Here is a 20,128-nt window from a genome sequence, read left to right on the forward strand (position 1 = left end):
TATATATATATATATATATATATATATATGTAATACATTTAGATCCAGTCCTCCATTGTCGGCGGAGAAGAAACATAGGATCGTATAGATTCTTGCGATTTATAGATTCTCACGTAAAAGAGCATTAGAGGAATAAAGAGCGATACACAATGTGAACGCGCGGTCATTATCGCCCGTATCGCTTCTCTCAGTGTAATTAATTGATTAAGGGCCAATTTTTTAAAAATAACAGTTTAAATTTTGAACTTTCTCCAGATATAGCAATCAGAGTCATTTGTGTCCGAGTCATTTTAAGAAGTACTTGATCCGGAGTTGTTTCCGGAGCATTTTTGTTTGAAAATAATTAAAAATATAATACATAGCAATTTTCTTTTTTATAAAAAAGCTATGTGATAGAAAGATAAAAGAAATTTCAATAATTTTTAGGAATTTTTTTCGAGGCAACAGGTCTATTCTGTACTTTTAACGACAATCTCGTTATTGCTAACGTTGTTGTTGCGCAAGTATAACACATAGTAAAAAAGTTGCGCAGCAATACGCCATACTGGTAACATTGTTGTTAGGATGTTATAGAATAGGACTACAGAGAAGAAAAATCTGAAATAAAACGGAAAGAAAAATCGACACTAACAATTCTGATTGCCATTTAAGGTAGCGGAAATACATTGTTACTCGAAAGATTAAGTTTGAACTCTGTTCTAATAGTGTGTTTGATGCGTTTGAATACAATTTATAATCCTAGAACCCTAAACATCAGAAAGTTACGTAAATCCTAAATATGGGTAAATTTTATCCAACGCACTTTTGCATATAACTTCCAGAAAAATCATCAAAATTCGATCCTTCTTCATTTTAATTAGTGCAAAAAATTTCGAAGAATGTGAGTCTATTAATGCAATTCAATAAAGTTGAAAAAAAATTAGAATAAGAAAAACAAAACATGTTTTTAAGAATCGTAATGTTTAAAAAGTTGATCTGAATAAATTTTACCCATGATTAGGATCCTAGGATTAAACTTAAGTCCAAGTTTAAATTGTTATTGAAAAATCGGCCCCGAAAAAAGGGGTGACTTTCTCCAAATTCTGATTTGGCTAATCGATGACTGGTATTTAAAATTGTTCTCAGTCAAGTAATTATTCTATTCTGCTAATACATACAATTATTAACTTTTTGGCCATTGTCAGACGACAAATTATACACAATTCGAAATTGCTGTTGACAATTAATCACCAGTTAATGGTCGATTAGATTATTCAGACTTTGAAGAAAGTCTCATCCCAAGTTGTCTCGTAGCAAGATGAGCAAGGTAAGATATAGTTCTGAAAATGACACACTCGAACGCCGAATCGTTCGTTTTAGAAAGGAAATAATATGAAAGTGATTTGCTTACTAAAATCACAGAGTGGGATGATCAATGCAAAGGATATTTTGTAGCTTGAATGAGACCTTATTAGGCTTGAGTGCTACTTATGAAAGGAGATTTAATTGCAAGTTAATGTTTGGGGAGTAAAGGCCTTTCTAAGATAAGCGATTCGATGTCAGTCGATTTCACTCGATTTTGCTTGTGGCTGATAAGCGATAAAACTGTTTTCGTGCTTTTGCTCTTTCACCCTCTCACTCTTCCTCACTCTCTCTTGCGATTGTCAATGATTAATCATCTCCGACAGATTATCAACGCACGCGCGCCGCGAAGCAGGCTAGTGTGCGAATGATTCTGATTGCACCGATGTGTATTGCGCTCCTAATAAACGATCGCTTGAAAAGCGACACAGTTGTGTGGAATTTTCAACATTTCCGACCGTTGTATCTACGACCGTTTTGTGCTGTATTCTCTTAACGAATCAGGTAATCCCCGTGTTGGCTGCGACTGCAATCATATTTGCACGTTTTGGAAAAACGTATAAATGGAATTCCCAAGACGACATCGAATCGACGCTTCTTTCAGTTAAATGTCAGTTGATGAACGATCGCGAATGTCATCCTGCCGCGATTAGGATTATAGAAAACAGTGCTGGGACATGTGCAATTTTGATAGAAACAAAAAATCAGGTCGCGAGACCTGAACGTCGAGACCTGGCCGGTACAAGGAGACTCAACGCGACACGACTCGTTCAATATATGGCCACGAGTAATCATGTGGTCAAAGTGGGTCAAAGTGTGTTGTTTATTTGCTGCGTCACGTAATAAAGGAACGTTTCTGATAACACGATAATACACGTATTAGAATCACTCGGTGTCAATTTCCGCGCCGGCAGACGGTGATCATTAACACAGATTTAACCGCATTTAACATCGATTGCTCGCCACGAATGCGGACGTACGTGGACGTGCACAGGCGCGTTGGCAACACTCCGCTCTAGCCCGTCAGGAAATGAAAAAGTCATTATCTAATATACTTTTATTATTACATCTGCGCGTCGTCATTAAAAGCACTTGCTTGCTCCCCTAACTCGAACTGTCCGTGCCTTTATCGGGAGGCTCCCTGCCGTCTCTTCTCACTTCTTCGTTATCGTTCATGGCAGGGTCACATTCGCTCCGTGTGTTGATAATTTCACGGTTTCGCCGAAACTTACCGCATTGCGACGGAGCATTGTGTTCGACTTGAAGAAACAAAAAGATGTCCGAATAACCTTGAACTTCCAAAAGATCTCATTGAAAGTTCGAAAAATTTTTGCGAACTTTGCACTTTATGAGGAGCAAAGTAACAATAATTATTAGCGATATCAAATTCCGTAAAGATAACTTTGTTTGCTACAGTTGACGAGAGATAAGATGTTCGTTTGTAAAGATAAAGGCGATAAGATTGCGTTTGTTTTCATGAAAGATAAATAAAATTTAAACGCGCACCTTTAACAATGAACTACTAACGAAGTAATACTGACTAGTAAGATAAAAGAATATATAAATATAGAATATAGAAGAAAGAATATAGAAATATAGAATATAGAAGGAAGAATATAGAATAGGATAAGCATTCCCGTTGGAAGATTGCAACCGGCATTAGTAAGAGCACAATAGAGACTGAGATGCTTTCCTCGTCTGACAGAGTAGTTAGTGGGGAGAAAGAAATAAAGGTGAAGGGATCATGTGATTATTGAATTGGTTACAAAGAGAATATGATATATTCTTTGAAGGATGATATATCATATGGATATATCATATTGGGCGATATCCATGATGTGTGCCCGCACACGAGTGTGTACCACTTAATGTGCCTTTCCAAACAACAGAATATCTAAAATCGGGACATAATACGTCTTTATGACGTCTTTAAGACTTTTTATGTCTCGATTTTGGAAATTGTATTGTGAGAGTTTTCACACAATAGTTGCGTTCAGCAGAGAAAGCTGCAATTTTGCAACTGTTATAAAATCTAATTGGTACATTAGATTCAGTCAAGATTAAGAGCATATAACAATTAGATTTATTAGTTTTATTAGTTTTACAACAATTAGTTTTACAACAATGAAATACACAATATTTCTCTCTCTTTCTTTCCTTTATTATGTTCATTCTCACTCTTGTGTTTCCTCTATATCGTCTCCTCCTAGAGTACGAACCTTCTTGTATGTAACAGAGGAAGATTCTCGGTTAATATATCTCTGTCTTTCGATCTTGATTTCAGCATTCCGATAGGAATGCTCACTCTATTTTATACGTTTAGGTAAAAGACTTAAAGTTAGAATGTGCATTTCTATTGGAGGTGGTTGCAATAAATATCAGTAAAAGAGTACAATAGAGAGTAAGATGCTTTCCTTATCTGTCTACTTATCTGAGAGACCGAAGGAGGAGCAATCACATTGCCAATGCATTTTCTCCGCCCCAAACAGCACATGTACATCCAAAGGATTATTTTGGATGTATTTAGGACGTAAGGACGTTTTTATGATGTTTTTAGGACGTCTTTTGGATGTCTGGGGTAAACAGCGTACTTTTACGGAATGGTTAATAACAAGATTGAAAAACAGAGATATACTAAATCAGTCCTCGGAATTGGTTTTATTCTCGAGGTGATTTTCAAAGATTACACCTATTCATTTTCCTTTATCGCTCCGAGCCTGGTGGGCGAGCTGACTGATGGTCGCCACAGTCAGCTTCAGGACTATTGACATCGAGTTTAAGTTGTTTTGATAAGATTTTCAGCTATCCCACATAGCACAAAAATATTAAAGCAATATTAAATATGATATTAGGGAAAATATTTGAGTAACATTTGTAAACGTGAGAAGAATATTATTCTGATCTTAAAATGTTACTTTCCGGAACATTAAAGAAATGATGCAACCAAATATTAATACAAGGTTGGTCAATATTACATTTAATATTGCATTGTGCTGGAAATAATATTACTTTTAATACCATAAAATGTCAGGATAAAAGAAAGGACATTAAAAGAAAGGAAAAGAAAATGTATATCCTTTATATATGTCATTTTTATTGAAAATTATGATAAAACATAAGAAAGAGGAACAAAATCATGAAAAACATATAATACTTTCCATATATAAACATATATGCATTAAACATATAATACCACGCTGAAAAACGTTAATCATAGTAACTAAGATTTAATTCAATAATATGTTCAACTAAATTGTTTGGTGAATATAACTACCTACATAACACGTAATATTACATTATACACAGTAATATTTCCGTAATATTTTTGCGATATTACAATATTACAGAAATATTACTGTGATATAATGTAATATTACGTGCTATGTGGATAAATATTTAGTCAGTATGAACAAATGTTGTAATTATATATATATTTATTTTATTATATATATTTGTTGTGCATACTTCGATCTTATCGTATGTATCTTCTCTGCGCATCCTCGAATTATGCGCATGATATAAATTTCATTATATGAAAATATTATATTTATATATGCATTCAAAATCAATACAATCTTAGCAGGCAATGTTACATCAATATAGTACAACATATGGCTTTTACGTTAAATTTTTATACATATATTTGGTACATTACTGCAATATGATATTGCTATTACAAAAATATAACTATTTTGCTACGTTACCGCAATATTTTAGTAATATTAACATTGCTACTCTATAATATCGGACATTAATATAACATTACATTGACATTCAATAAAATATAACTTACTGCAAATATTCTGGCAACATTCTAACAATAATAACGTTGACTTTTGTGCTATGTGGGATTAGTAAACATCCACACAGATGTTATGACATCAACGGTCCTAAGGTTGACTGCTGTGACCGTTAGTCGCCTGGCGAGCAGTGAGGGAAAGTAAGTAGGAAGAGCCCTCGAAAATCGAAAGTGAAAGTAATTCCGAACACTAAGTCCGAAGTGTTAAGTCACTTTCTCTGTGATACAGTATTCCAGAAAAGGGTGATGTAGGAGAAATAAAAGAGAGAGTGAAAAATATAGTAAAAGAAAGAGAAAACACATTGATTATGTGATCGCTCCTTCTCTTTCGTTCTTCATTTACACAATTAGATAAGAAAAGCATCTTACTCTTTATTGCCTTCTCTTATTAATATTGACTTCATTTCTCCTAGAATATGTGCAGTTTATTCTATATGTCTATGGTTCTTTCTTTCTTTCACTGTTTCTCTTTGTCTTTTATTTCTCCTACATCGCTCCTTTCTATAATATTATATAACAGAGAAAACATTTTATTTAACATATTTTTGTCTTTATAGTTCTGTAGTTGTTTTAAATCTCGTTATAATGCGTAGTTTACTTCTATGTCTAGTTTATTTCTATGTTTGAAAACCTTCAATTCTGGGTAAATTTTCGTAATAGTGAAAGGATCCGAAGGTAATTGAAGAGAGACGACCTTATTGACCATTTTCAGTCATTCTATATATAAACATCTAGACATTCAGTATGTAACAAACTATTAATTTTATAATTTACAACTTTTTTGATTTTTTGTCGCCACATATACAGACCTATAATGAAGTATATTAGATATTTTTGTGAAATTGCCTTTCTGCACTTATTGGATTATACTTCTTCAATTATCACTTCTAATAATTTTACACAAATTTAAAACTGGTTTTACATAAATTTACCGACAGAAGGTTATTAAATAGCGAAATTTCCTGTTACGTTAAATCCTGTAAGACCAGTGGTTTTCCATATTAATAGCGATGCAATTCAGAACGCGATCAATTCGTGCCATTTTTCAAACGGGCCTACAGAGCGCCACCTGGATGAACGTGCATTGTCCCGGAAACAAGTGTATCGATAGTTGAAGAATGGAAAATTTATCGAAAAGTCATGATATTGAGACAATTTACCGAAATGTTGGAAGCATACAAATTTCCCGGAAAGTCATGTATATTCCGGTAGAATGATTTTTCGGAAAAATTATATGCTTCCAATGTTTCGGGATTTCAATTGTATTCCGATAAATTATCTCGGATTCGACAATACCACTTCTCGGTCAATTGTCCCAGTTTTTCGAGATTTTACTTTTTTTTTTACAATCCACATGCACCGCCATCTGCAGTTCCACACATACATTAATCGTTAGTCGTACTCGTTTGTTCATTCAATGACGCACGACTATGAGTCGCACGACCATAGCCCACGTATAATACACTCGCTCATTGAATAAAGAAGTTAGTCTGAGCAAGATGGCCGGCCGGTGGAGTTCGGCCGTCTACTACATCGCGCTGATCCTCAATCTGATCCTGCTGACCGAGTGCAATTACGGCGTGCGATACGGTGACAAGGCGAGGCAGCTGCATCTCGCGGAGGACATTGATTCGCCGTACAGGAAGCCGCTCATCATCGAGAGGCGGGCGGCAGACTCGTACGATCACGATGACGGGGAAACGTACGGGCGTACGCGCAGGGACGTGCCGACGGATCATCCAAACAATAACCCAAACATTACGACGAAGGTACATATGTGTGAAAAATATGCGTCATGACGCGGCACGTCGCGTCGCGACGCGGCGCGGCGCATCGCGTTGCGTCGTCACGCGTACCTGTGTCAATGCTCGCGACGTAACGACACGAAGGTCGCGGCTGTGCGATAATTGCTGCCAGACGATTACACTATTTATTTCTCTGTCGTTGCTCAGATTCTTTTTCAACTGATAATGGGAAGGTATCATCATAAAAAGATCATCGCGCGGCTTACGCGCAGAAAGCATGACGCGCGCGCGCGCGCGCGCGCGCGACGCACGTACATGGTACACGCATGGTACACACATGGTGGCATACACGCAACATATGTATGTGTGTTACATGCGCGCCACACACATACACATACACGCACCCTCCGCTCGGTTATATCGCGTCGTTGCGGAATTTTTCCCGATGGCACACACGATGGACCGCCGCGATGGAGGAGCGCGCGCGGCGGCACACAGCCGCGGCCTTTGTGCGTCGCGCGGCGTATGAACGCGCTGGGGCATAATTGCCCGTATTATGTCCCTTCCGGAGTAAATTTAATCAATCTCGGCGAAACGACGGCGGTGCGTCGCGGGCCGCTCTCTGTTATTGACACGCTGAGGTCAGTAACCGCCCTTTATCTTCTGCCCCTTTTTAACATTTCCGCGATCTCTTTTTAAGAGCGGCGACAGCTCGCAGGGTGTCATGGTAAACAATACATTGCATCACGGCACAGAAAGACGCGCGCGTGCACGCGTACACGTGTGCATGCTTTGTCTCTCCACTTTATCAGCCCAGATCTACAATGTATTTGCTTTCTTTCTTTTCATTTCGGACCGTAAGCCAGAAAAAGAGAACAAGAACACAGGAAGCAAAGAGTACATTGTAGATCAGGTTTTAGGACCATAATAAGCAAAAAAATGTAAGGTAAAAATACTATCCGAACGCATACTTAATCCTGGATATTTTCCTTGTTTTGATCTTTAAATACAAATATTTAAACTTTTAACATAAAAAAATAAATATACATATATTCTATGTCGAAAGTTTAAACATATGCATTTTAATATCAAAATGATAAAAATGTTCAGCGTTAGGTATATGTTTGGGAATTGGTACTTTTATCTTAAACATCAAGAACGAAGAAGCAATAAATGAATTAATCGCATTTGAGAATTTCAACATGATAATTTCACATTCTCTGTGATTCTTGAATATGATTGACTAATTTGATCACTGTTTAAGTCTTATTGTTTACGTTTTTTTATCTTTGTCTTTTTTACTTTTCTCGTAATCTTTCGATAGTCTCTATAGGATATTTGAGAAGTGCTGAGCAACTAAAGATGGGAAACTATCGATAAATTACATTATCGATAACAGTGATAATTTAAAATAAACAATCAATGATTTTCACTATGGATTCTTAAGCCTGGTTGCACCAACATTATTTTAGCTTTAAACGAAACTTAAACATATATCTATCTTTATCTTTCTTTCTAAATGAATAAAGACAGACGTATATTTAAGTCTCGTTTAAAATCAAAATAATGTTGGTGCAACCGAGCTTTAGTCATACTAATACATCTGAAAGTGATAAAGTCAACGAACTGGCATTTACCGTCTGTCATTTAGAAATGATCGAAATGATTTCTAAGATCCCGAAGACTATTTTGACATTTTGCCAAAAATATATTTAATATCTCCGAACGTAAGGTGTTTAACTCAGCTATTGCTTTCATTGCAAGACTTAGCCAAGTTCAAAGGATTTAGATATTTCAATAGAATCAAACTTAAATTCAATTATGGTTTTAAATCAGATTTCTTTCAAGGAGAATTCTCGATCTGATATCGAATCAGATATCTCGGATTAGAACTTTTCATACGAATACCAAGACTCACTTAAGGATCCTGGCCTCTCGCATTGTCTATCTCTTTTTAATGACGTCAGAAGTGAGAAAATGCATGCTAAAAATTCTTGCAAAATACATTAAAATAAAAATATATATCCATAAAGTAACACTTGCAATCGATTAAACAAATTTGTAAGATATTTCTTCCCTTTTGCTCTAACAATCAATAATTTATCGCAAATTAATCTGAATAGAAATAGACGAAGAAATAGATTAAGAAGATGAATTGTATGTCACGTATATCAAATTATTGATTGTTAGAGAAAAAGGGGAGGAATATCTTATAGATTTGTTTAATCGATTGCAAATGTTACTTTATAGATACATTTTTATTTTTATTTTAATGTATTTTGCAAGAATTTTTAGTACATTTCCTCGCTTCTGACGTCATTAAAAAAAAATATACAATGTGAGGAGCCATGAGCTTTAACGAAAAAAGATATTTTGATAGATACAACATGTACGGAGCTCCTACACAAAGCATCGCGACATTCCTTCTTTTAACAAAGCAAAAGTCTATGTAGCGTTTTGCAAGAAGTGTAAATATGACACTCTGACTCGAATATCTTGTCGCCGAATCGAGCGGAGTAACATATCATCTGCCTGTAACTGGCCAATGGAACAAGTTTTAAGTCAACGTTCAATATCAATAAATATCAATAAAAAGAATATATATGATTTTCAGTAATCTTTATCTTCATAATTTTTTTTTAAATAATAGTTTGCGATAAAATATTTTAAATCGCTTGATTAACAATTATTAAATTTATTTTTTTGCATGAATTAACAAGTAAAAACATGTATTTATAAGTGGCCGAAATATATGGATAGCTAAAGTAGCGCAAACTAGTGCACGAAAAAAACAACGATTTCACTGCCGCGGTTAATCATGACTTGCTGGAAATGTAGTCGTTGCCGTAACTAAAAATTTGCTACTATAACTAAAACTTGTTATTGTTGCTACTACATGCTATATTTAGCTATGAAATCGACGCAGTAGGGGAGCTATACTTTTAGGTATCCATATGCTACGAAATATAGCTACCACAAATTCTTGCTCGTGCAGTTAATTCTTTTTTTCCGTGTAGCAATATTGTGAACCACACGCAACTGTTTCATCTTTTATTATATTTCTTTTATGAAATAAAACTGTTTGATTAACCTTACATAACTATTTACCACCAACTGGAACTTAACTATGAAAAATTAATAAAAAGCTAAAAAGGAGATCTAAATGGATATAGCCATTTTATTTTCTTTTTTAAAAATCATGTAATTAATTGAAAACATCGATAATCGAATACCGAGTTACATTATAAACTAGTTATACAAACTATACACTATAAAAAAATCTTGCGTATATAGTATATAAATAAATGTTCCAAAAAATCCATTCTAAATTTTGTGTCGAAAATAACTCATTCATATGTTTATTCGTGTGTTATTTACATTATGTATAGACTAATACATAATATAAATAACACACGAATGAACATATAAATGAGTTATTTTCGACACAAAATTTAGAATGGACTTTTTGGAACATTTGTTTATATACTATATACGCAAGATTTTTTATAGTGTATAGTTTGTATAACTAGTTCGTAATGTAACTCGGTATTCGATTATCGATGTTTTCGATTAATTACGTGATTTTTAAAAAAGAAAATAAAATGGCTTATACTTCTTATACTTATTTTTATTCTTATTTTCTTATACTTATTTGACATGTTTTAATCTTACGTTATTAATAATTTGTAATCTATTTTGATACCTCCTTAACGAAGCGTTTCCGGCTCCGACGTGGACTTTCTTGGAAATCGCTCTGACAATGATTAACAATGTCGCTAGTTTTGTATGTAGTTTTCAGATAAATTTCTGCACGCGTTTCCGTGTGTTTATCGGAAAACTAATTTTATTCCTTATCTCATGGCCACGCAGACCTGCCTAGAATTCCCTCGAACTTAGCTATGTGAACCTGGCATCCGACTTTTGAAAAAATAAATTTTTTCTACGTAAAAAGTTAGCATTTTGTTTGTAGTTGTTTGTAGTAACAATAATTTCGTTTGTAGTTCCATCCATTAAAAATTACAAAAATTTAAGAAAATGAGTAGCACCTCATTTTGAGATAACTCAAATCTGCAAGCGGGTGACGTTTCCAAATCGTTTGTAGTTGTTTGTAGTAACAATAATTTCGTTTGTAGTTCCATCCATTAAAAATTACAAAAATTTAAGAAAATGAGTAGCACCTCATTTTGAGATAACTCAAATCTGCAAGCGGGTGACGTTTCCAAATCGTTTGTAGTTGTTTGTAGTAACAATAATTTCGTTTGTAGTTCCATCCATTAAAAATTACAAAAATTTAAGAAAATGAGTAGCACCTCATTTTGAGATAACTCAAATCTGCAAGCGGGTGACGTTTCCAAATCGTTTGTAGTTGTTTGTAGTGATTTTGGTTTCGTTTATAGTCGAACCGTTCAAAAGTTTAACTTACAACAATTTAACAAAACGCCTAAGTAAATCACTACAAACAACTACAAAAGATTTAGAAACGTCACCCGCTTGCAGATTTGAGTTATCTCAAAATGCTACTCATTTTTTTAAATTTTTGTAATTTTTAATGGATGGAACTACAAACGAAATTATTGTTACTACAAACAATTACAAACAAAATGCTAACTTTTTACGTAGAAAAAATTTATTTTTTCAAAAGTCGGGTGCCAGGTTCACATAGCTCTCGAACTTTTGGCTGCAGATCTGTTCCCGTTGTTCCTAAAACGCAAAAAGTGCGACTAAAACGAACGGCTCTATTATTTTGGCAACGACGTCATGTGTTTTTCCTTGTCGCCAACGCGACTCATGGTCGAAGGCCGCGCGAATTTCGCAGATAATATTTACGCGCAAAATTGCAGATATTTTACTGCGTGTCATTAAGTCACGTGACGCTTAGTCATATGTTCCGACGAACTAGTATGTGTGTATGTCAGCATAATACATATGCGGATACACTTGACCGTCTATATTTACATTGACGAGGAAATTTGTCATTTGGTCGACCAGATAAGGAGTCAATTGCAACGTATGACGGCATTGACTGCTTTAGTTAGCTTTCCTTTGTGTTTGTTCTCTTCAGAATTTTTCTTTCAACAAGGATTGTCATCGTGTATATCTTTTTTGCAATACATTTCAATATAATAAATGTTACTTATTATTAAACCTCTTTATGCCTGTTCATTTTACATCTAAAAGTTATCCGTCCAGATATTTTCGCTCAGAGTCACTTGAACGCAGAAAAATCCGGCATTATTTTGGGCGTTCTTGCATAATTGCACGACAAAAAACCAGACGACTCACTTTCACTTTTGGGACGAATGATTGACCTTTAACTCGGATTCCTCCAGCAGCTGAAACTTTCCTCCGTTCAATATTAAAGACGATTACGATCTCCGATGAATACACGTTCGATTTGTTCTCCTGATATATATAACAATATCTCAAAGTGCTCGTGGAGCGTTTTATTGTTGTCTGAGGTGATAGTTTCGTCATTTTTATATTAAACGATATGAAACCGGAGTAATACAACGCTCTATAGTGACACAAACGACCTAGCACGATCGCAGTCTTCTTTGAATCATGCATATTCAATGACTCATCTCCTATTGCATACGCTTTCAGCTAAAATTACTTTTAATGGAGATGTCGAGTGACACACACATACCTCTTATATCCGTCTATCTGCGTATATGCCCTTCCTCCGCTAAATAAATCTGTACTTGTAACGACATGTTGCATGGGTTTTCCCATTAGGAAATGTTCTTCAGACGAGCATTTTGCGCACTTATTATTAGAATTTTTTGGATTTCTTAATAACATTATTCGCTATTTGTCTTACCTTCAATCTTGTGGTTAAAATTTCTTGCGTTTAAATGCGCGAATAATTTTTCTCGTAATCTTGCTAATATGGTAATATCCAATAGTACGTAATCACAGGTTTATGTAAATTTATTACATGGAAAAAAGAATGCACACAGTCTTTTTAACGTGACTTTTTACGAGTACATCAATCATGATCTTACGTGAATTTATTGTATACAGAAAAACAAGTTCTGTTCATATAACTGATATCTGATATAACTGATATTCTGTTATCTGGAGATAAAACGAGAATTATTGTAAGAACAAAAAATGTTTCTATAGAAGCTTTCCATTTAATTAATTTTTCTCAATAATCACAGTTTTAAAGCAACTTATTATTCAGACAAATGTTTTCGTTCACAAGATAACAGATATTGTTTGTTGTTGCCGAGTTTTGGTTCAGTTTCTATTCAGTTACACGAATTGAGGTTTTTTCTCCGTGTACAAAGGAAAGAATATATGTGAAATTGCACGAGTTTATATATCGTCTTTTTAACGCGGCTTTCGTAAGCATCAACCCATCTTCTTTTGTATCGTTACAGGTCAACGCTTTAAATGATTCACATCAGCAATTGATGGTGCATTGGGTCGGGGAAGGCTCCAACGTAATAATATGTCTGGCAAGGGATAGTACACCCGTGGTGCGCTTTCAAGCAGGAAGATTCTCTTCCCCGACCCACCCCAGCGCTGTATATATAAGCTACGACTATGGTGATACGTTTGTGAATAAGACTGAGGAGTTCAGGATTTCATCCGATCCCAATTCTCCGTATGCGGTTGTGGATAAGTTCACCAATCACCCTAAATTTTTTCAACACGTAAGTTACGCTTATTTTATACAAAATATATTTATATAAATTTATATAAATATGTATGAATATATTTATATAAAATATATTTGACGTAAATCTTTTATTATGTAAAATATGCAATTGTTTTATATATTTAATATTTTTATTTTGTGTGTGTGTGTGTGTAATTATGTTGCGTAAAATATATTTTACAAAATATTAAAGAAATATATGTTTTTTCTTCTTTTTCTGTTTTCTTGTCATTTTTTCTATCGAAAGAGGCAGTTCTGAGATTTCCTATTTCTTTATAGTGTGTTTTCGTGGACAGCTTGAATAGCCTGATATTTATTACGATGAATAACGGGATGACGATCATGAGATCTCCGGTACCGTTCCACCCAAGTGAAATTTCATATTTTGACTCAGATCCACGTGTGCTCGTCGCATTGGACAAAATTGACACAACACGAAAGGTATGAGATTAAATAATTGTGTGTGCTTTGGCTTTATTGCTATTAAATTTTATAGGTTCATAAAATCTATTGTTCGTCGCATGTGGAAATATTTTGATTTCAGTTATGGTTGTCGGTGGATCGTGGAATAATTTGGACGCAGATCCATCAATTCGTGAAGGCTTTCTTCTGGTCGCCCTATCAAGTTTTATATGTGGAGCGTACAGAACCTAGCAGGTCGAACACCGTCTTGAAGTTGGATATGAAGAGTTTCCTTGCATCTCTGCGAAATGCTAATGTACAGCGAATGAGGATAGCGGTACGGAAAGAATTTGTTCCGGTTATCCAGAATGTCGAGGACTTCCAGATAAGAGGCGATTATATGTTTGCCACCATGAAAAATTCGAAGGCAAGTTAACACTTAAAGTATTAAAGCGTTGCATGAAGTTTCCCATATGCGATCTTTTTGTAGGATCTGATTATTCTTTGTCAACTATTGTTTTCCTGTTCAACAGAACGGAACGTCGGAACATCTGGATCTTTATATCTCCTACAAAAATCAGTCGTTTGTTATGGCACATTTCAACACGGAATTAGACTGCAAAGATTATCATATTGTCGACGTGTCTTCAAATCGAGTCTTTATCGCGGTATCGCACAGTGAAACCATGGTAAATCTTTACGTGTCGGAAGTTATAGATCACGAGAAAGCCATATTTACATTGTCTTTGGACGGCATTCTCACATTTTTCCCCAACAGTACTTGGAAGGACAGCTGGCTAAAGTGAGTAGAAATGGATGATAACAAATACAACTTTTTCTTTGAATTTTTTCATTCCGATCATATATCTATATGTTTTTATTTGTGTAGTGATGTAGCTGATGAAGCATTCACGGATCTATACAAAGTCGAGGGCCTTCGCGGTATATACATAGCGTCGCAAGTTACAGGCGCCCCCAAATCAGGCTCGATTGGACCGGAGCACTTGGCGTCGTTGATCACCTTTGACCATGGCGCGACTTGGAATGATATTAAGGCTCCAAGGGCGAATCACGAAGGCTTCTACATTAACCGGCATTGCCCCAAAAATTGCTCGTTACACCTGAGCCAAAGATTTAGTCAGCTCTATCCGGTAACGAGATCCGTTACGATCATGAGTTCGAAGTCGGCGCCCGGAATAATAATGGCTACCGGCGTGATTGGACCCAACTTAAAGGGACACCCTGCGCTCTATGTGTCGCGAGACGCGGGTCTCACGTGGAAACAGGTGCTAAAGGATTATTATTTCTTCAATATGGGCGACCATGGTGGTCTGTTAGTAGCAGTCAAATATTTCAAATCGCGCGGCGAGACTAGAGATATCTCGTACTCGATCGATGAGGGCGAGAACTGGCAAACATACGAGTTCAATGAGAAGATGTTACGCGTTTACGGTCTCATGACGGAGCCTGGCGAGAACACTACAGTATTTACTATGTTCGGCTCGGACAGCGGACAACATCAATGGCTGATAATCAAGGTCGATCTACGAAATGTGTTCGAGAGAGACTGCACAGAGGACGATTACAAGTTTTGGTCGCCGTCGAGTGAGGATCATCCGGTAATGTCGTGCGTGTTAGGACTCAAAGAGACGTATCAAAGACGTGCACTGCGCGCAAACTGCTACACAGGCGTGAATTACACTCGGCCAATGAGACCGGAGGTGTGTCTGTGCGATGCGAAAGACTATCAGTGCGATTATGGCTTCATGCGCGATGGCAACAATAATACTCAATGCATCCGCAACAAATCGATCCCTAATTACGATCCCTATGCCGTGCCGAGCACATGCAAATCTGGTGAGTTCTACAATCGCACAAAAGGCTACGTGAAGATATCCGACGACGATTGCAAGGGCGGTCTCGCGAGGAACTTTGAGCCCGACGAAATACCTTGCCCGATGAACGAGCAACGCGAGTTCCTGTTAGTCGCTCAACGAGAGCACATATCGCGCATCAACTTGATAGATGAGAAACTGGAGACGCTGCCTGTGCACGGTCTGAAGAACGTGATTGCCATAGAATTTGACTTGAAGAACAATTGTCTGTATTGGGCGGATATCGTAAACGATACTATTGGCAGGCAATGCCTAAGAAATGGCACCAGTTATCCCGAGATACTCGTCGAGACCGATTTGAGTTCCATCGAGGGAATGGCCTTCGACTGGGTATCCAACGTGCTCTATTTCGTGGACGGTGTCAAGATGAGAATACAAATCATCCGAACGGACGTCTCTACCATGGGCAGAATGCGCAGAACGATATTGGGTCCGAACAATTTGCAGAAACCTAGAGGCATAGCGGTGCATCCCATGAATGGTTACATGTTTTGGACAGATTGGGCACCCGGTAATGCTTCAGTGTCACGCGCCAATCTCGACGGCACGGATGTGAAGCGACTGTTCGTCAAACCCACCGTTGAGTGGCCGAACGGAATAACAATTGATCATATCGCCGAGCGTATTTACTGGGTGGACGCGCGCACAGATTATATCGGTTCGTCGGACTTCGATGGCAAACGATTCAAGAAGATCATCGCCAACGACGAGCGCGTATCACATCCGTTCGCGGTCGCCGTCTTCAAGGACAACATGTACTGGGACGACTGGAAGCAGTCGATGATATTCGTTGCCAACAAGGATCATGGTGTGGGAATAACGACAATAATTGGTCAGCTGGCGGGCTTGATGGATCTGAAGATCTTTGCACACAGCGTCCAGGTTGGCACGAATGCGTGCGCGAACAATACTTGCTCGCACATCTGTCTGGGTGCACCGCATAGCGGCCACGTGTGCCTCTGCCCGGACGGCATGGTGATGCAAGAGAGTAAGTGCATGTGCCCAGGTGGCAACAAGCCGTATGCCAACTCCACGTGTCCACGAATCGCCAGCACTTGCTCGTCCAACCAGTTTGCGTGCAACAATGACGTCTGCATACCTGAATTCTGGAAGTGCGACGGCGACAACGATTGCGGCGACAATTCCGACGAGTTGCAATGTAACAAGGCCACATGCAGCCCTAATAACTTCGAATGCGACGGCAAATGCATACCTAGGTACTGGGTGTGCGATCTCGATAGCGATTGCAAAGACGGCGCGGACGAGAAGAATTGCACGTACTCCAACTGCACGGACACACAGTTCAAGTGTGACAACGGCCGATGTATCTCACACCGTTGGCGTTGCGACGGCGAGAACGACTGTAAGGACGGCTCGGACGAGAGTAATTGTACGAGGAATGTATTGCCGAGTACATGTAGATCAGATGAGATCGTCTGCAAGAAGGACCATTCGTGCATACCCACCGCTTGGAAATGTGACGGCGAACCAGATTGCGAGGATGGCTTCGACGAGTCTGAGTGCAATAACATGGTGTGCGAGCCGTGGCAGTTCACATGCAACTCGAGCAAGGAGACGCATCGGTGCATCTACAAGTCGTGGGCATGCGACGGCGACAAGGATTGTTTTGACGGTTCTGACGAGCTCAACTGCACTATCACTAGTACCGTACCGACGCCATTCGTGCCGATAATGCCCACTAACTCTTGCAACGACTGGATGTTCATGTGCAACAACAAAAAGTGCGTCCCTTATTGGTGGAAATGTGACAGCGTGGACGACTGCGGGGACGATTCCGACGAGATAGGTTGCAGCAATGTGGACATGTCACTGGATCCCATGCCGCCGCTTTCCACGGAGCTACCAAGAAGTTGTCGCGAACACCAGTTCCAGTGCTACAACGGTGAGTGCATCGAGAATTCGTGGGTGTGCGACGGCTCCAACGATTGCCCTTCCGGCGAAGACGAAATGCGTTGCGACCAGCTGCACATGTCGTGCCAGAATGATCAGTTCATGTGCCGGCGGGACGGCTCGTGCGTGCCGCTAACGAATATTTGCAACGGCATCGAGGAGTGTCCAGACGGCAGCGATGAACTCGGCTGCCTTACAGATCACGACTCCAGTCCTGCCGCCGGGCCTTCTTGCTTGGTCGGTCTGTTCCCGTGCGACGAGACACGTTGCTTCCCATTAGCGGCCTACTGCGACGGCAATCAGGACTGCTTCGATGGATTCGATGAGAGCAACTGCGAGAAGAACAACTCGCGCATCTATCAAGTATTAGTAATGGGTGTGGACGAGCGTTCCATCAACGACACCAGCTTCTTCCTCTTCTGGTGGATGCCAATACCATCCAACGTTACTTTCGAGTTCCTGCCATCCATCGCGAAGGCGGTACCCGGTGCTAATTGGACCAACGCCACTTCGTGGATTGAGGACACCGACTATCAATTCAACTATCTCGACCCATTCACACGGTATAATCTGACGGTGTATGTGAAACTGAAGGGCCATAACACCGTGTTCCCACCAGCCAAGTATCTGACGGTGATGACCGGCGAGGGTACGCCCTCCGAGCCGGAAAACGTGATTGTCACCCAGAAGAATGGTACTCGGGTGGAAGTCTCTTGGCGATCGCCTTCGCATCCAAATGGTATCATCATCGGTTACGACGGCTACATTACACCGCCTATACCGCCGATGGAATTTACCCGGCAGAAGACCTCGGCGATCATTGACATGGCGTTCGAAGCGGACAAGAATTACTCCTTCTGGATCGTGGCGAGAAACCGACAGTACCAGTCGCCTTCGTCGCAGGTTGTCACGTTTACATTCGACGGTTCGGCAAATATCGACGATATCAAGGATTTGGTAGTGTACAAGACGACTAATCATTCGGTCAGCCTGAGGTGGAAGAAGATGAAGGACGTGGATAGCTATCACATCACACCCCGAGGGCCTGCGTCGTTTCCGATCTTGCAGACTACCTCAGTTACAAGCAACGAAGCAGAAATTCAGAATTTGGCACCGGGCACGAACTACACTTTCGAAGTCGGTGCGATGAAAAAACAATATATGGGGAAGGTCGCCATGGTGACAGCCACAACGAACGACACCGCACTGCCGACGATAACGAGGCTCGAGGCACAATTAGTCAAGTCCCAGAGAACGACTGTGAAACTTACTTGGGATCCTCCGAAAAGCACCAGGAAGATCAAGTGGCGATACGCTATTCATTATGCCATCAACATGATAGACTTCTTTAAAGGTAAGATTTTTAATGCACTCGCGGTTTCTTTTACAAAATGCAAAATCTTTTGTCAGTATTCTAAGTAAAATAATAGGTGTTAATTTATTATTTGGATTAGGAAGTTGTTTGGAAATGGTAAACCAATATGTTAAGTTTGTCAGGAATTGAACGAATTTTGATTCTAATCGCAAATTTTTTTAATGTATAGTTCATGTACTTCAAAGTAGATAATGACATAGAATTATAATAGTGTACTTACAATGTATATTTTATTTATATTATATTAGTATTTTATAATATGTTATCGGTTTTTATAATATTGGATTGAATTTAGAAAATTTATAGCGAAATTTTTAAAAAATTTAAAAGCAATATGTGTTTGTACAGAACAATTGTTTTATTGAATAACGCATGTATTATGGTTAAAACCCATAGCGCGGGCGCTTCTATAATTGATTAGTCAATGTGCGGAACATCCAAGTGTTTCAAAGCCCGAAGTAGTTTTGTGTTTCGGTTTTTGACTGGTATGTTGTTAGCCAATTCTAGGAGTGACTAACACATACATACGGCTAGTCAAAGTTAAAAACTAAAAAATATGAATATAATATGTGAATATAATATAATATAATATAATATAATGAATTAATATAATATAATGAATATAATATAATATAATATAATATATGAATGTAATAACTAAAAACTAAAAAATATGAATATTTTATAACAAAAAAAATTAAAAAATATATCTTTGATGGAGTACGGGACTTATAATATAATATAATATAATATAATATATTAGGACCTTAACTTAGTTTCCGCCCGTAAATGTTAGATGGCAATGCAAACAGTTCTAGTAGTCATTACTAACGAAACAGGTAGTTTGTGATTAATTTCGACATTTCTCGATAACATTCAGTCAGCATACACAATTATTTTCCTAAACAACAATTTCTTTTGCTTTGTGAAAAATGGAACGCGATAAAGTGTTTTTTCGACATGTGCTTTTGCACTATTTTGATTTGAAAAAAA

The 20,128-nt window shown here is 38.0% G+C and overlaps 1 protein-coding gene across 1 annotated transcript in view; it reads left to right on the forward strand.

Annotated features, from left to right (window-relative positions):
* Positions 1–6,622: 6,622 nt before the first annotated feature.
* LOC116849651 (sortilin-related receptor-like) overlaps positions 6,623–20,128 on the forward strand; it is a 21,719-nt gene continuing 8,213 nt past the window's right edge. Inside the window, exons 1-6 of the mRNA XM_032827010.1 lie at positions 6,623–6,909; positions 13,272–13,547; positions 13,832–13,993; positions 14,097–14,381; positions 14,488–14,756; positions 14,844–19,114. Of these exons, the coding sequence (XP_032682901.1) occupies positions 6,640–6,909; positions 13,272–13,547; positions 13,832–13,993; positions 14,097–14,381; positions 14,488–14,756; positions 14,844–19,114 (5,533 nt within the window). The 5' untranslated portion in view covers positions 6,623–6,639. The remainder of the gene's footprint in view (positions 6,910–13,271; positions 13,548–13,831; positions 13,994–14,096; positions 14,382–14,487; positions 14,757–14,843; positions 19,115–20,128) is intronic.

The sequence above is a fragment of the Odontomachus brunneus genome, unplaced genomic scaffold (assembly GCF_010583005.1).
Source record: "Odontomachus brunneus isolate Ranch 3 - 2012 unplaced genomic scaffold, Obru_v1 Obru_scaffold_123, whole genome shotgun sequence".
In the NCBI taxonomy this organism is placed as follows: domain Eukaryota; kingdom Metazoa; phylum Arthropoda; class Insecta; order Hymenoptera; family Formicidae; genus Odontomachus; species Odontomachus brunneus.